The 14,552-nt window shown below is 44.9% G+C and overlaps 2 protein-coding genes across 2 annotated transcripts in view; one reads left to right on the top strand and one right to left on the bottom strand.

Moving 5' to 3' along the window:
* Nucleotides 1-14,552, top strand: part of ALDH18A1 (aldehyde dehydrogenase 18 family member A1) — a 948,333-nt gene that overhangs the window by 518,803 nt on the left and 414,978 nt on the right. The gene's annotated exons all lie outside the window — the stretch shown is intronic.
* Nucleotides 1-14,552, bottom strand: part of CPN1 (carboxypeptidase N subunit 1) — a 68,492-nt gene that overhangs the window by 43,204 nt on the left and 10,736 nt on the right. Inside the window, exon 2 of the mRNA XM_030202937.1 lies at nucleotides 752-948. Coding sequence (XP_030058797.1) covers nucleotides 752-948 — 197 coding nt within the window. The remainder of the gene's footprint in view (nucleotides 1-751; nucleotides 949-14,552) is intronic.

Genomic DNA, 14,552 nt, shown 5'->3' on the forward strand with positions numbered 1-14,552 from the left:
AGTTTTATAATGGCATTAAGGCAGCCCTAATCAATAAGCTGGCATGCATAAGTATACCTTGCAATGTGCACATCTGATGCTACTCTATAAGGTGTGTGAATTGCTAGGAGGAACATCCATGATATGCCCATGCTTTGCCCCCTGGTACAGTCCATTTGCTGTTACACACCATCCCCCTTATTTTATAAAACTCGCCATAAATTATACGCACAAATTGGGCGCACACCCAACTTGCATGTGCAATTTAATTGAATTACAAGCTTTGTAACAAGCAATTATTGGCATGAATCAAAATTAATTGGCATTTACACATGTAAATTAATTTTACATGCAGTCAAAAAAAGGAGCATGGAAATGGAAGGGTGATGGGCATTTCAGGGCAGATCAGTGGCATGGTTTTGAGTTACATGCATGTGCAAATTTAGGCATTGGCATTTGCACCACATTTTGTTGGTGCAAATGGCAGTGCCTACATTTACGTACGACTCCTGTGCAGAAGCACTATTCAATAAACCATGCCTAATTTTAAGCTCGGCTTATAGAATAGTTTTTTTTTCACTATATATAGAATTCACCCCCCCCCCCCCCATGCGACTAGCACACCAATTTTATAGAATAGTGTCTACCACGTTTGTGATGTCATTCAAGCACATAAGTGTGCCTATTCTCTAAATTAGTACATACAATTGGTGTCTATATTTAGTCCCCTTGTATAGAATTGCCCTTTGGGTGTCATGATATCCCCAGGTACCTGTTCTGCAGCTACTTCATATCCATCTGGGTTCATGGAAGGTAGGATGTGAATCCGTGTACTGTGGATTAGGCTGGTGATCCGATCATTCCCCAGGCGATACGCCTCACACAGGAACTCAGAGAGCTGAATAAGAAGCTCCCTACCTAGCACCTCATTGCCGTGCATGTTGCCAACATATTTAAACTCAGGCTCCACTGGGAAAACAAAAGAACATCTTGGATAAATTCTCACATGCCAAATGAAAGACCATACTAAGGATATTAGCCATTTTCTACAGTAAAGAGAACATTTTGCCCATGAAAATTAGGGCTTTAAAAATTACTCAGCATAATATTTACCTGCAGACTTCAGAGGTGGTCTCAGGGGGAGAGGGCAGGGGATGGAACAACACTCTCATCATGGACAAAAACACCTGTGCATGTGCCATTACAGACATACATACACAATTTGTATACAGTACCAGTCACAGCACAGAGGTCTCATATTCTCCCCTCCTCCCCCAGCCCAACTCACCCACCCTGGACCTGGCAGTCCGCTGAGACACTGTATCAAGTCTCTTCCCCACCAAGTACTGAATACATGCATGAATCTGCCGGTGGAGGAAGGAGACTCATTCCACCTTTGCTTATACCCTGCACGGTCTATTAAAATGTTTCATTACATATTGTGTTGACATTGTAAGTTGTATTGTCATGAAATGCCTAGCCACGTGCCTGGGGTTACCCCGCAGCTACTTAGAGGATCTATGCCCAGTACAGCTCACGTCTGCCTGCACCTGCCACTTGTACTCTACACTAGCACCCTCCTCCCACCAACTGAGTCACAACTGCCTCTGGGCAAGTCCCCCATTCTCAAATTATTCCCAGTGATTTCTAGGTTACTGGAACCACTCTCCCAGTAGTCCCACAGTTCCTAGAAAGCACTCACAGACTCAGCACACAAACCACTTTATCAGTCCAAACAGGGCGAACAAACAATTATGTTTATTCTCTTAAAAAAGTAATGAACAGTGGAACAAAATAGTGCAATTGGCAAACAATAACAAGAAACTGAAATATGGATTAATTATAACACTAACTAAACACTTGCATACTTCCTAGAAAGTACCTGGGGAGATCAGATCATATATCTGTTCACAGAGCTTCAGCAAAAGAGATCTCTCTCTCCTTCTCCCAGGCTGAAACTGAAGCAACAGCCAGCATCTGCTGGGTAATTTCAAAACTCCAGGCCAATCAGAGCCCAGAACAGTCAAGTTTCAAATAAAAACTGGTTACATCACTTGAAGGCACTTCCTATTATCTGTGTGCCAAATAAAGTTTTAAGTCAGTCCTCTGTAACAGCTTTAAACATAAACATGCACCATCTGCTGGTCAAACAAGAGAAACACACCTCAGACATATTTAAGACAGGAAAGTATCCAATACATTTTACAGGCTTAAAACACACTGTTTCTTCACAAGTATACTATGCCATACTTTGTATTGGTATTTGAATATTTTACTGCTGTAATTGTCTATTGCTTATGTTTGATTTATTCTTACTGTACACCGTCTTGAGTGAATTCTTTCAAAAAGGCAATAAATAAATCAATAAAATACCATTGTGTCACACTGTAAGGATGTACTTTTCAACTTGCTTATTTTGCATTCATATGTTTTGTATTCTAATCATAGCTTTCAGAACTCACACAGCAACAACCCTACCTGTGAAAAGGCAGTACTGAAAATATCATACTAGGCCCTAGACCAGCATTACTATTAATTCCAGCAGGGAAAGAGTAACCTAATAAATAGAGCAATGGGCTGGGAACCAGGGAAACCAGAGTTTAAACCCTACTCCCCCCTAACAATCAGTAGGGTCTCTAGACAAAAATATTTGGGTGGCATAAGAGGGGCAAGCTAGTCATGGAGGGAAGGGCGGAGAAGCAAGTCAAAGCAATATTTCTGCATAAAATTCCCACTGCTACTCACAAAACCCTTCCCTCTCCCCCCACCCCTCACTTTTAAATTAGTGTAATCCAGGTCTCCTATACCAATCCTGGGCCCCGATTAGCTCATTGGATCAGGCACCTAATACCTGGGCACAAACAAAAGTTTTGCTTTACTAAGCCTCCCACTTTTACCCAGCCGCTGGACCCACTCAGGACCATACCTCCCTGTCTGTTCTTCACCTCCAGAGGTGCACTTCTTCCAGCTGTTGCCTCTGGCACTGAACAGGCTTCCCAGGGGGATAACCCTTTCTACCACCTGGATCACTCCTCAGTTACTGCTCTTGTTTAGCATTTGGTTATTAGTTCTTATCAACTATGACATCCCTTGTCACTTATCTCCCAATACCTCCCTCAGGGATGAGTTCTCCACCCTCCCACTGCTGCTAACCCTCCCCTCCCCCCCCCCCCCCCCCCCCCCCCAGTGATTCTGGAGAGTTCTATACACCAGTTCTAGTAATCCCCTAAGGAAATCCATGCACACTCTTATTCCCAATTTACCAGGGGATTGCATTAGCAGTATAAAACACCAGGGTCTTCTATGCATAAAGAAACCCTCCCCCCTCCAATCAGTTCCAGCTACCAGGTAAAATCACCATTATAATAGATAAAATCACTCACCAATTTATTCTTTGTGGGAGTGAAGTCTAGATTGGACAGATTTTCAATGTAAAACCTCTAATCTGCAGTTCTGTATCAAAACTCCATATTCCCTAACAATAGAGCTATCCCACTAACCACACACCATTCAAAATATATATATATTTTTTATTTGCATTAAGTCTTTATTAAACATTAAAACAGAACAGGATTGCTCTTTAAAAAAAAATAATGATGCATTCAAAGCTTGTCCTCTTGCAAAATGTATTTAAATTGAGATTATCAGCACATGCTCCTTCCACAGCCAGACACTTTCCTCCTCATTCTATAACTTGGCGCTAAATGCACACATAAGTTATAGAATATTAATACTTATTTATTTTTCTCCTTTTTAGTCTGCCTATTAACTTACGCATATATAATATGCCTTTAAATGCATAAGTGCTAGGCACTATTCGACAACTTACGTACACAAGTTACTTAGCAAAAACTGAGCAAGCATTGAGTGCAACACTGGGCAGCTCGATAAAGTTGCCACTGACTGACTTCTGAGTTGTGCTGGAGAGAGTTCGGGGCACGTTTGAGGAGATCTTCATGTGGCGAGGCTCGGGGATCCTCACCAGCTGCAGCATAGCCATATCGCTGCTGGGTAGGCCTGAGATTAAAGTAGGTGGGCCAATGGCTATACCACTGTTACTGAGAAACTGGAACAGGCTGCACTGTTAAAGATTCCTACACAGACAGTACATGGTAGCAGAATCCTTCACCTAAGTTGCACAAGCAGGATGAGTCAGCCACACACTGGTGACATCATCTGATGAACCCAGAAACGGATAAAGCTTTCCCAGAGTTCAGAGGAAAGCCTTAGAAAAGAGGCCCCCACTGAGCATGCGTAGGTGCCCTCTATATATGTCCCTGTGTGACCCCCCTTCCCCCTCAGTTTACTTCATCCGCCCTGCATAACGGATGGATTTTTTGCCCTCCTCTCGATTACTAGCAATCTGACAGCATGACTGACCCTGCTCCGAAAGCTCCAAACGCAACTAAATTGGGCTTTATAAAATGCCTGAGCTGAATGAAAAAGATGAGCATGGCAGACACGCTGCCTGCTCCCTATGCCTCTAGATGTCCTCCTAACTCACTAGTAAACCTACTACAAAACAGTAACACTAATTGCAACAACTTGAAACCTACTTATGAATAGGCAGCACTACAAATATTACATGAATCCTAGAACACTAATACACCTACTACTGGTAAAACAGAATATACAAACAAGAGTTCTAACAGTGGTGTAGTTGAATTTTAGGACGGCCTTTGGCACAGTTCCGCATAGGCGACTAACTAATAAATAAACTGAGTGCCCTTTGTATAGGTCGGAAAGCGACTAACTGGATTAGAAACTGGTTGAGTAGGAAGCAACAAATGATAGTGGTAAATGGTGTTCACGCTGAGCAAGGAAAGATGTATTACTAGTGGTGTGCAGCAAGGATTGATCCTCGGTTCAATTGTTTTCAATATTTTTGTAAGTGATGTAGCTGAGTGTCTTTTCGGAAAGGCTTGGCTTGTGGATCATACTAAAATCTGAAACATGGCAGATACACTGGAAGTTGTGGAAATCATAGGGAGAGATCTGATGAAACTTGAGGAATTGTCTAGCATCTAGCAGCTGAGGAGTAGCCTAGTGGTTAGTGCAGTGGACTTTGATCCTGGGGAACTGGGTTCAATTCCCCCTGGTACAAAATAAGGACCTGCATATCTTGCTTTGAATGTAGTTGCAAAAAATCTCAGAAAGGCAGTATATCAAGTCCCATTTCCCCTATGTCAAGCCCCCCTATTTTAGAAAGTACACGGAGATGGGGATTTACATGTCCAGGTCAGGATATGGAGAACTCCCCCAGTGTTCTACAAGAGACTTGGCCAAATATACAGCCTCTTGTAACATAGGTACAAACTACATATTGGTGGCTTCACATGTCCAGCTGCACATAGAGAAAACAAACATGTAACCCTCTCCCATCACACACAAGGATGAAGTAGCATCTTTTTTAAATTGCTGCTCCCACTCTCTAAATTATCTTGATCCTGCAGCACCAGTATCTTACTCCAAGATCACTCTACCATCATTGTTTTCTCCCCACCCTGATCCCCATTTTCCAGCCTCCAATCTCCCCTACATGGCATCCATTCACCTGCCCCACCCCTCCAGCAGACCCTCTGGTCCCCATCTCTGGCCTTACCAGGGTCCCTGATGTCCTGTGAGAGCAGGAGCAAGTCCAATTGTTCGTGATCTTATAGCCAAAACTGGCCTCCATGACCCCTAGTGATGATTTTACAATGTTACTGCTAAGGGTCAAGTAGTTTCAATATCACTGCTATCTGGCTAGAGTGTCAGTCACTGCTGTAATGGACAGAGGCATTTTTGAAGTGGCTGATGGCTTGAGAAAGGCTGAAAGACATTGGAAGGCTGGCTGATCATCCACAAACTAAGACCTTGAGGATATCTCTTCCCTCTGCCCCTAAGGACCCGGCACAAAAGAGAGGTAAGAAGTTATCTCCCCATCTCATACCAGGAGCTACACACATGATGGTTCACCAGGGGACCTGTTACATAGAATACAAACATACAGTCATAGCAAACTTGGATGTTTAACAACTAGGACTACAGTTTCTGTTCCCCAGATGCTTGTCCCCTGTCGAAGAGCAGCCTAATGATTAGAGCAGCATAAGTACATAAGTAATGCCACACTGGGAAAAGACCAAGGGTCCATTGAGCCCAGCATCCTGTCCATGACAGCGGCCAATCCAGGCCAAGGGCACCTGGCAAGCTTCCCAAACGTACAAACATTCTATACATGTTATTCCTGGAATTGTGGATTTTTCCCAAGTCCATTTAGTAGTGGTTTATGGACTTGTCCTTTAGGAAACTGTCTAACCCCTTTTTAAACTCTGCTAAGCTAACCGCCTTCACCACGTTCTCCGGCAACGAATTCCAGAGTTTAATTATGCGTTGGGTGAAGAAATATTTTCTCCGATTTGTTTTAAATTTACTACACTGTAGTTTCATCGCATGCCCCCTAGTCCTAGTATTTTTGGAAAGCGTGAACAGATTGAGAACAACGGAAGCCACAGTTCAAATCCTGCTGTTGCTGCTCCTTGGGATCTTGGGCAAGTCACCTAACCCTCCATTTCCTCAGGTACAAATTTAGGGGGCTTTTACAAAGGTGCGTTGATGATTAGTGCGAGCTAAATGCCAGACACGCCCATAGGAATATTATTTTATATCATTATACCCCACAATTTCCTACTGCTGGCAGGCTCAATGTGGCTTACAACATTTAGTTAACAAACAGGAAAGTACAATGAATTGAAAGTGATACGGGTGGCAGGAAGGTACAGGGTTAAGAGAAAGTAGTTAAGTCCACAAGATCTTTATATGAGTTGGAGTCCAGGAATCACAGAGGCAGGACGGGATCTTTAGGGCATCTCTAACATTCAGTGCACACTTATTTTTAGCCTTTGTAAAAGACTCCCTTAGATTTTAAACCCTCTGAGGACAGGAAAATACCTTGTGTACCAGAATGCAGGGGCGGACTGACAGCAATCTGGGTCATGGGCCCTTAACCACCTATCAAATATGATGAAACCAGGATGGAAGCTAGGGGAAAGTGGGCCCTCAGGCACTGCCCTATTGTCCCAGTGGTCAATCCGCCTGTGCCTTGAGCTACTGTTAAGAATGGTGGGAGTTAAATCCAAAACACAGTACATTATCTGAGGGCCAGCTTTATTTTATTGCTTGCTGTGTTTGATTAATCTCTCTCTGGTTCTCTTTTCTTTAATTTATGGAGTTCCTTTCCCTCTTTTATTATTGTATATAAATTGCTTTGTCGTCACCCATGTAAAGGCAATACATCAAGTAAAGAAATAAACATAAGTATAAATTTTATTTATTTATTTATTAGGATTTATTTACCGCCTTTTTGAAGGAATTCACTCAAGGCGGTGTACAGTGAGAATAGATCAAACATGAGCAGTAGGCAATTAGAGCAGTAAAAATATTCGAACAACAATACAAAGTATGGCAAGGTATACTACTTGCAATGACAACACAATATGTACTAGAACATTATAATTGGTAGTGAAGGGTAAGGCAAAGTTGTAACATATAGATGAGTAAGAAAGTAGGAAGAACTAGAAAGTAAGGTGATTGATTTGAAGAAAGTTGCACGTGAGGTCAGAGAGATGGTTAAATATTATCTCAGCTAGGGTAGGAGTGGATAAACACATCCCGCTGCAGTATGTGCAGCCCGAGTCAATCCTTGTGTGTGTGAGTGAGAAAATCTTAGCAATACATGCCTTTCCAGACGCTTGAATAGATGGCTCCATCACAGTGCTGGTCCTCTGTATAGGTACTTCAAAGGGCAGATTTAAAGGGGGGAAGATAGGGGATGGGATTTGATACACTACCTTTCTGTGGTTACAATCAACGTGGTTAACATATTTAATAAAGTTATTGCATAGATTTTCCATTACTGTTCCCAAAATATGTTATTGAAGGCTGGTACATATCTGTATTACTGTGCATTTAAATGTCACCTTTGGAACTGGAATACCTTGTTTACTGCTGGATTCTGATCAATTTGGATGACTCATATTTGCAGTGTTAAGAGTACATCACAATAGTAAACTACAAAGTCTTATGTCCTCCCTTTTAAAAATCCATAGTTTAATGTCACTGGGACTGACAGAAATAATAACCCCTTTGATGAGGGAACTGCTGTTTGAACTTCTACTGATCAAGCAGAAATCTTTGTAGTAGAATTTTAAATGTTTTTATATTTCCAGCAGTGACTTGAAATTAAACGGAATTGTAAAAGCATAGATAAACCAGGTGTTTTGAAGTATGATGTTAACCATTTGTAAAATGTACTTTACTGTTCCACAGTGATGACAAATGAATAGAAGCAGAGTGCGGCTAAGTTATCACTTTTCTATTTCCTCACTGAAGGGTTCCTAAATCTGGTCTTTGAGAGTTACAAATGGTCTGTTACTCAAGATTTTCACATAACTGTGCATGAGATTTGCATACAATGGAGGTGATGAATGCAAATCTCTCTCATGCATTTAAGGGTGTCAAAAACCTTTCTAAGTACCTACTGACACTGACTTTGGGAGCTCAGAGACAAAGAACAGAGGGCCAGATGCACTAAACCTTAACGACCCTCTAACAACCCTTTAAGGAAGGAAATTCCTAACCTTTGCATGCATTAAAGGCCTTTTTCCAACGAAGCAAGCAGCTAATGGAAAACAGAATGCAAACGAGAAACTACCATTGAAATGTGGACAATTCGGAATGCACTAACCATACCGACGATTGCAACGAATCATCTACCATCTGAAATTTAAGTGAGCTCAGATCTGTCGTTAAGGCCTGAGCTGTCATCTCCCCGCTGGCCCCTGCACCATAAAAATCCCCTGGCATGTTTAAAAAGAAAAAAAACCCACAAACACGTGGCTCCCCACTTCCCTCTGCCTAAAATAAAAAATGAAACAAACATCAAAAAAGGATTGGGAGGGAGCAAAGGCGCTCATCAGGAGCGTCCTGTATGGCGGTGTACAGTGAGAATAGATCAACCCCCCCCCCCCCCCCCCCCCCCGAGGTTGCCGCTGCTCCCCGCTTCTGCTGGTATAAAATAAAAAAGTAAAACAAAACTACAAAGTTTAGCAGCCCCACTCCCCCTCCCTTCCTGTCTCTCTCTGTACTGCTCCCATAGCTCCGCCTCCCGGCATCCTCCGCCCCCTTTGTATGAGGAAGGCTCACAAGGATTCAGACCATGAAAAGCACATCCTAGCTTCAGATCTGAGCTGTGTAGGTGTCTCTCTCTCTCTCTCATTGAAATCCTAGCTGCACAGAGCCACCTGACAGACTCTGCAGGCAGGGCAAGAAGAAGCTTTTCCTTTCCTACTGCCACACTCTCGGCAGCTGCAGCTCCAACACACTGGGGGGGGGGGGGGGGGGAAGGCAGTTACGTAGGTAACTTACGTCAGAGGAGGGCGGGCACAGGAAGAAGGAGAGAGACGTTGGTGAAGGCAGAAGTGATCGCCGATCAGCTGTTCCATCCCTTGCAGCGCCTTCACACAGAGGTGAGAGGCGTTGCGAGGGCCGGTAAAGCGGAGGGGGGGGGTCTGGTAGAGGGGGGGAACAGTGGCAACAAACTCAGGGGGGCAGGGCACGGGGGCGAAGGATGCTGGGAGGCGGAGCTATGGGAGAAGCAGTACAGAGAGAGACAGGAAGGGAGGGGGAGCGGGGCTGCTAAACTGGATGAGCGCCTTTGCCCCCTCCAGATCCTTTTTTGATGTATGTTTATTTTTGTATTGATGCAGGGGGAAGCCAGGGAGCCACGTGTTTGTGTTTTTTTTTTTTTTTTGCTGTTTTGGACGTTTGTGGCATGCGCAGAGCAGCCAGCATAACGCTTGGCTGCTCTGCGCATCCTTTAGGGGCCGATTACCTATGGGGATTACGAATCTTTGATACATTGTACTTTTCAATATCGCACCAAACATGTGCGACTTGTTTTTTTGATGCATGCTGTCACGTTCTCAACGCAGCAACTAGGTTTGTGAGCCCTTGGACCACTGCCGAGGAGCAGCAGCGGCAGGCAAATCACCCAAGCAAAAAGCAAGGTTGAACATAACAGGCAGGAACCACAGGATAACTAGAAGAGAATTTAATAGTAGGCAGCAAACAATCACATCCAGGCAAAGTCTCTAGGCAGGTGGCTACCAAAAGCAGTAATCAGGTCCAGGCAAAGTCTCTAGACAAGTGGCTAACAAAAGCAGTAATCAGGTCCAAGCAAAGTCTCTAGGCAGGCGGCAAACAAGGGTAATCCATAAACTAACCAGAGTCTTTAGGCAGGCAGAAATCAAGAGATGTCCAGGAACAGGCAGGGTCAAACACACAGGAAACTTTCAGAGCAGGAACTCGAACAAACCAACAGGAACTCATGGAAGACCTTTGATACCAAGGCAAAGCAAGCAAGGCTCACAGAAGCTAATAAGCCCATCAGCAGCTGACAGCTGCAGCAATCACCAGCCAAGTAAGGTTGCTGTTCAAGGACAAACCAGCAGAGCAAGTCTGGCAACCTGGAAAATCCGGACCGGACTCTCTGAAGTCTGGAAAATGGAAGACAGCAGAAAACAGTCCATAGCAGCCACTAGTTCTGGCCACCAGCGGGCGAGGAGAGCACCCACATGGAAAACAGTCACAAATGTGACACATGCTTCGTTTTTTCAAATTCGTTAAGGACTTTAACGTTTTAGATTTTTTTACGTATGGTTGATGCATCTGGGCCAGAATCTCTCAGACATTATCCACTGGGAAGTGTTTTCAGAGGATTGCTAAATAGATACTTTTGTCCTGTTTTCACAGAAGAAAATCCTGGAGAAGGACCACGATTGACTGGCAAAAGTACATATGAGAATGGAGTGGATATAGCATCGTTCACTGAAGAGAGTGTGTATGAACAACTTGAAAATCTAAAGGTGGACAAAGCCACGGGACCGGACGGGATCCACCCCAGGATATTGAGGGAGCTCAGAGAGATTCTGGCGGGTCCTCTTAAAGATTTGTTTAATAAATCCTTGGAGACGGGAGAGGTTCCGTGGGATTGGAGAACAGTGGATGTGGTCCCTCTTCACAAAAGTGGCGATAGGGAAGAAGCTGGAAACTACAGGCCGGAAAGCCTCACTTCAGTTATTGGAAAAGTAATGGAAGCAATGCTGAAGGAAAGGATAGTGAATTTCCTGGAAGCCAATAAGTTGCAAGATCCGAGACAACATGGTTTTACCAAAGGTAAATCGTGCCAAACGAATCTCATTGAATTCCTTGACTGGGTAGGGTTACCATACGTCCGGATTTCCCCGGACATGTCCTCTTTTTGAGGGCATGTCCGGGGCGTCCGGCGGATTTTGCCCGCGCCCACGTTTGTCCGGATTTCTGGACAAACGTGGGCGCGGGTGCGGGCAGGCGCGTGCGTGTGGGCGGGCGATCGACGCCGTGGGTCTGGTGACCTGGTCTCCTGTCCCCTCCCCTTCCTTACCATATTCCCTGGTGGTCTAGTGACGTATTTGGGGCAGGAAAGAGCCCCCTCTTTCCTGCCCGGAGCGCTGCCTCCCTGCCCTGTCTATCATCCTTCTCGGTCTGGCTGAGGATTCAAAATGGCCGCCGAGAGTTGAACTCTCGCGAGGCCGCTTCAACTCTCGGTGGCCATTTTGAATCCCCAGCCATACCGAGGAGGATGCAGCAGGCAAGGGCACGCAGCGCTCCGGGCAGGAAAGAGGGGGCTCTTTCCTGCCCCGAAGAGAAGACGCTACTAGACCACCAGGGCTAGATAGTAAGTGAGGGGGGGGTATGTGATGGGGGGGAGGGGACTATGTGATGGGGGGCGGGGCGGGAATGGGGCGGAACCCGGACCTGAAGGGGGCAGGGCAGGGGCGGGGTATGAGGCATGGCGGGGGCGGGGTAGGGGGCGTGACATGTGTCCTCTTTTTCAGAGGACACAAAATGGTAACCCTATGACTGGGTGACCAGAGAATTGAATCAGGGACGTGCTATAGACGTAATCTACTTAGATTTCAGCAAAGCTTTTGACACAGTTCCCCACAGGAGGCTCTTGAATAAACTTGACAGGCTGAAGATAGGACCCGACGTGGTGAACTGGATTAGGAACTGGTTGACAGACAGATGCCAGAGGGTGGTGGTTAATGGAATTTGCTGAGATGAGGGAAAGGTGAGTAGTGGAGTGCCTCAGGGATCGGTGCTGGGACCAATTCTGTTCAATATATTTGTGAGTGACATTGCCGAAGGGTTAGAAGGTAAAGTTTGCCTTTTTGCGGATGATACTAAGATTTGTAACAGAGTAGACACCCAGGAGGGAGTGGAAAACATGAAAAAGGATCTGCAGAAGCTAGAAGAATGGTCTAAGGTTTGGCAATTAAAATTCAATGCGAAGAAATGCAAAGTGATGCACTTAGGGAGTAGAAATCCACGGGAGACGTATATGTTAGGCGGTGAGAGTCTAATATGTACAGACGGGGAGAGGGATCTTGGGATGATAGTATTTGAGGATCTGAAGGTGACGAAACAGTGTGACAAGGCGGTGGCCGTAGCTAGAAGGTTGCTAGGCTGTATAGAGAGAGGTGTGACCAGCAGAAGAAAGGAGGTGTTGATGGCCCTGAATAAGTCATTGGTGAGGCCCCACCTGGAGTATTGTGTTCAGTTTTGGAGGCCGTATCTTGCTAAGGATGTAAAAAGAATTGAAGCGGTGCAAAGAAAAGCTACAAAAATGGTATGGGATTTGCGTTACAAGACGTATGAGGAGAGACTTGCTGACCTGAACATGTATACCCTGGAGGAAAGGAGAAACAGGGGTGATATGATACAGATGTTCAAATATTTGAAAGGTATTAATCCGCAAACAAACCTTTTCCGTAGTTGGAAAGGCGGTAGAACTAGAGGACATGAAATGGAGATTGAAGGGGGGCAGACTCAAGAAAAATATCAGGAAGTATTTTTTCACGGAGAGAGTGGTGGATACTTGGAATACCCTCCCAAGGGAGGTGGTGGAGATGAAAACGGTAATGGAATTCAAAAAAGCATGGGATAAACATGAAGGAATCCTGTTCAGAAGGAATGGATCCTCAGAAGCTTAGCGGAGATTGGGTGGCAGAGCCAGTGGTGGGAGGCGGGGTTGTGGTTGGGAGGCGGGGCTAGTGCTGGGCAGACTTCTACGGTCTGTGCACTGAAAATGGCAGATACAAATCAAGGTCAGGTGTACACATAAAGTAGCACATATGAGTTTATCTTGTTGGGCAGACTGGATGGACCATACAGGTCTTTCTCTGCTGTCATCTACTATGTTATGTTACTATGTTAAATCTCATGAGCCCACTCCAAGGGAATCTGATGACAGAGAGGACCAGAGGTTAAAGCTAGCAAAAGGAGAGTTAGACCCATGCTCCTGGTTTTTCTTAAAAGGGTTACCCCAAGTGCCTGAGAGAAGAGAAGCTGCTGTTTGGAATCGGAGGGAGGTGAAAATTGTAGTCTACAGTTGCAGTTTGAAAGGGATTCAACAGGGATTTGTCTACAATGGTTTTAGCAGGAATATTCAAGTTCTACTACTGAAAATAGATAAATCTGCTGTAATCTAACAATATGGGGAAAGCCCAAGAGCACCTTTGGTAGGAAGTGATCGGTGAAGAAACCCTGAACAAGTGCTTTTTGCTCAGCTTCTGCATTTTTGGTCTCTTTTAATTTTCTATAACAAATGTACCAGATCTCAATTCACCTTTTCATATCTATCTATAGTGCTGAGAAGTCTTATGAACCCCAAGTATAAAACAGAGAATTACAAGATCTAACTGTGATACACACCTTGTTTATTTGAAACCAGTCTTTTCTTACGCAATAAAAAGGGTATATATTAGTCAATTTTGTGCTTGAGCCTCAATAATGTAAGGAATTATGGGGTAGATATTCAAAACAACTTAAAGTGCTGAGAGAGGATCCTGGCCGTTTAAATCGCTTGTACAGGACTTTCCAGAGATATTCAGCAGCACTTAACCGGACAGTTCCACTGAATATCCCTTCAGTTTGTGGGTGGTCCAGGGGCGAAGTTAGGACAGTGTGAACAGCTAGCCAGTTAGCAGAGATTATCAGTCTGCTTGCTGGCTGAGCAACTGCATAAAGTTAGGCTGTCTTAACTTTACACGGCAAAGTCAACTGGCAACATATTGGCCAGTGCTTGGTTAACTTCTGGCTCCTGGCCAATGTGTTGCCATCCCCCTCCTACCCAGTGGCGACCCTACCATTAGTCCACCTGAGGCGGGGGCCTCAGGCTGTACTCTTTTGCAGTGGCATCCACCCCCATGTCCGCCTCGCTCGGGCATCGCCCCCCGCCCTTTCTTCCTTAAATTTACCTTCTTTTCTTGCTTTCCAAAAGTCAGGGCAGCCCCAACTTTTGGAAAGCCAGAAAAGACGGTAAATTTGGGTAAGGAATGAAGGAAGGGGGGAGATGTCAGACTGGGGGGGGGGGGGCAGCAGACTATCTCCTTGCCTCAGGCAGCAGACTGTCTTGGGCTGCCCCTGCCCCTACCCCTCTTCCCTCCCATTCCTGTAAGCATAGAAAAAGACCTCCCTTGGGAGGGAGGGGG

Source organism: Microcaecilia unicolor, chromosome 5, assembly GCF_901765095.1.
Source record: "Microcaecilia unicolor chromosome 5, aMicUni1.1, whole genome shotgun sequence".
Taxonomy (NCBI): domain Eukaryota; kingdom Metazoa; phylum Chordata; class Amphibia; order Gymnophiona; family Siphonopidae; genus Microcaecilia; species Microcaecilia unicolor.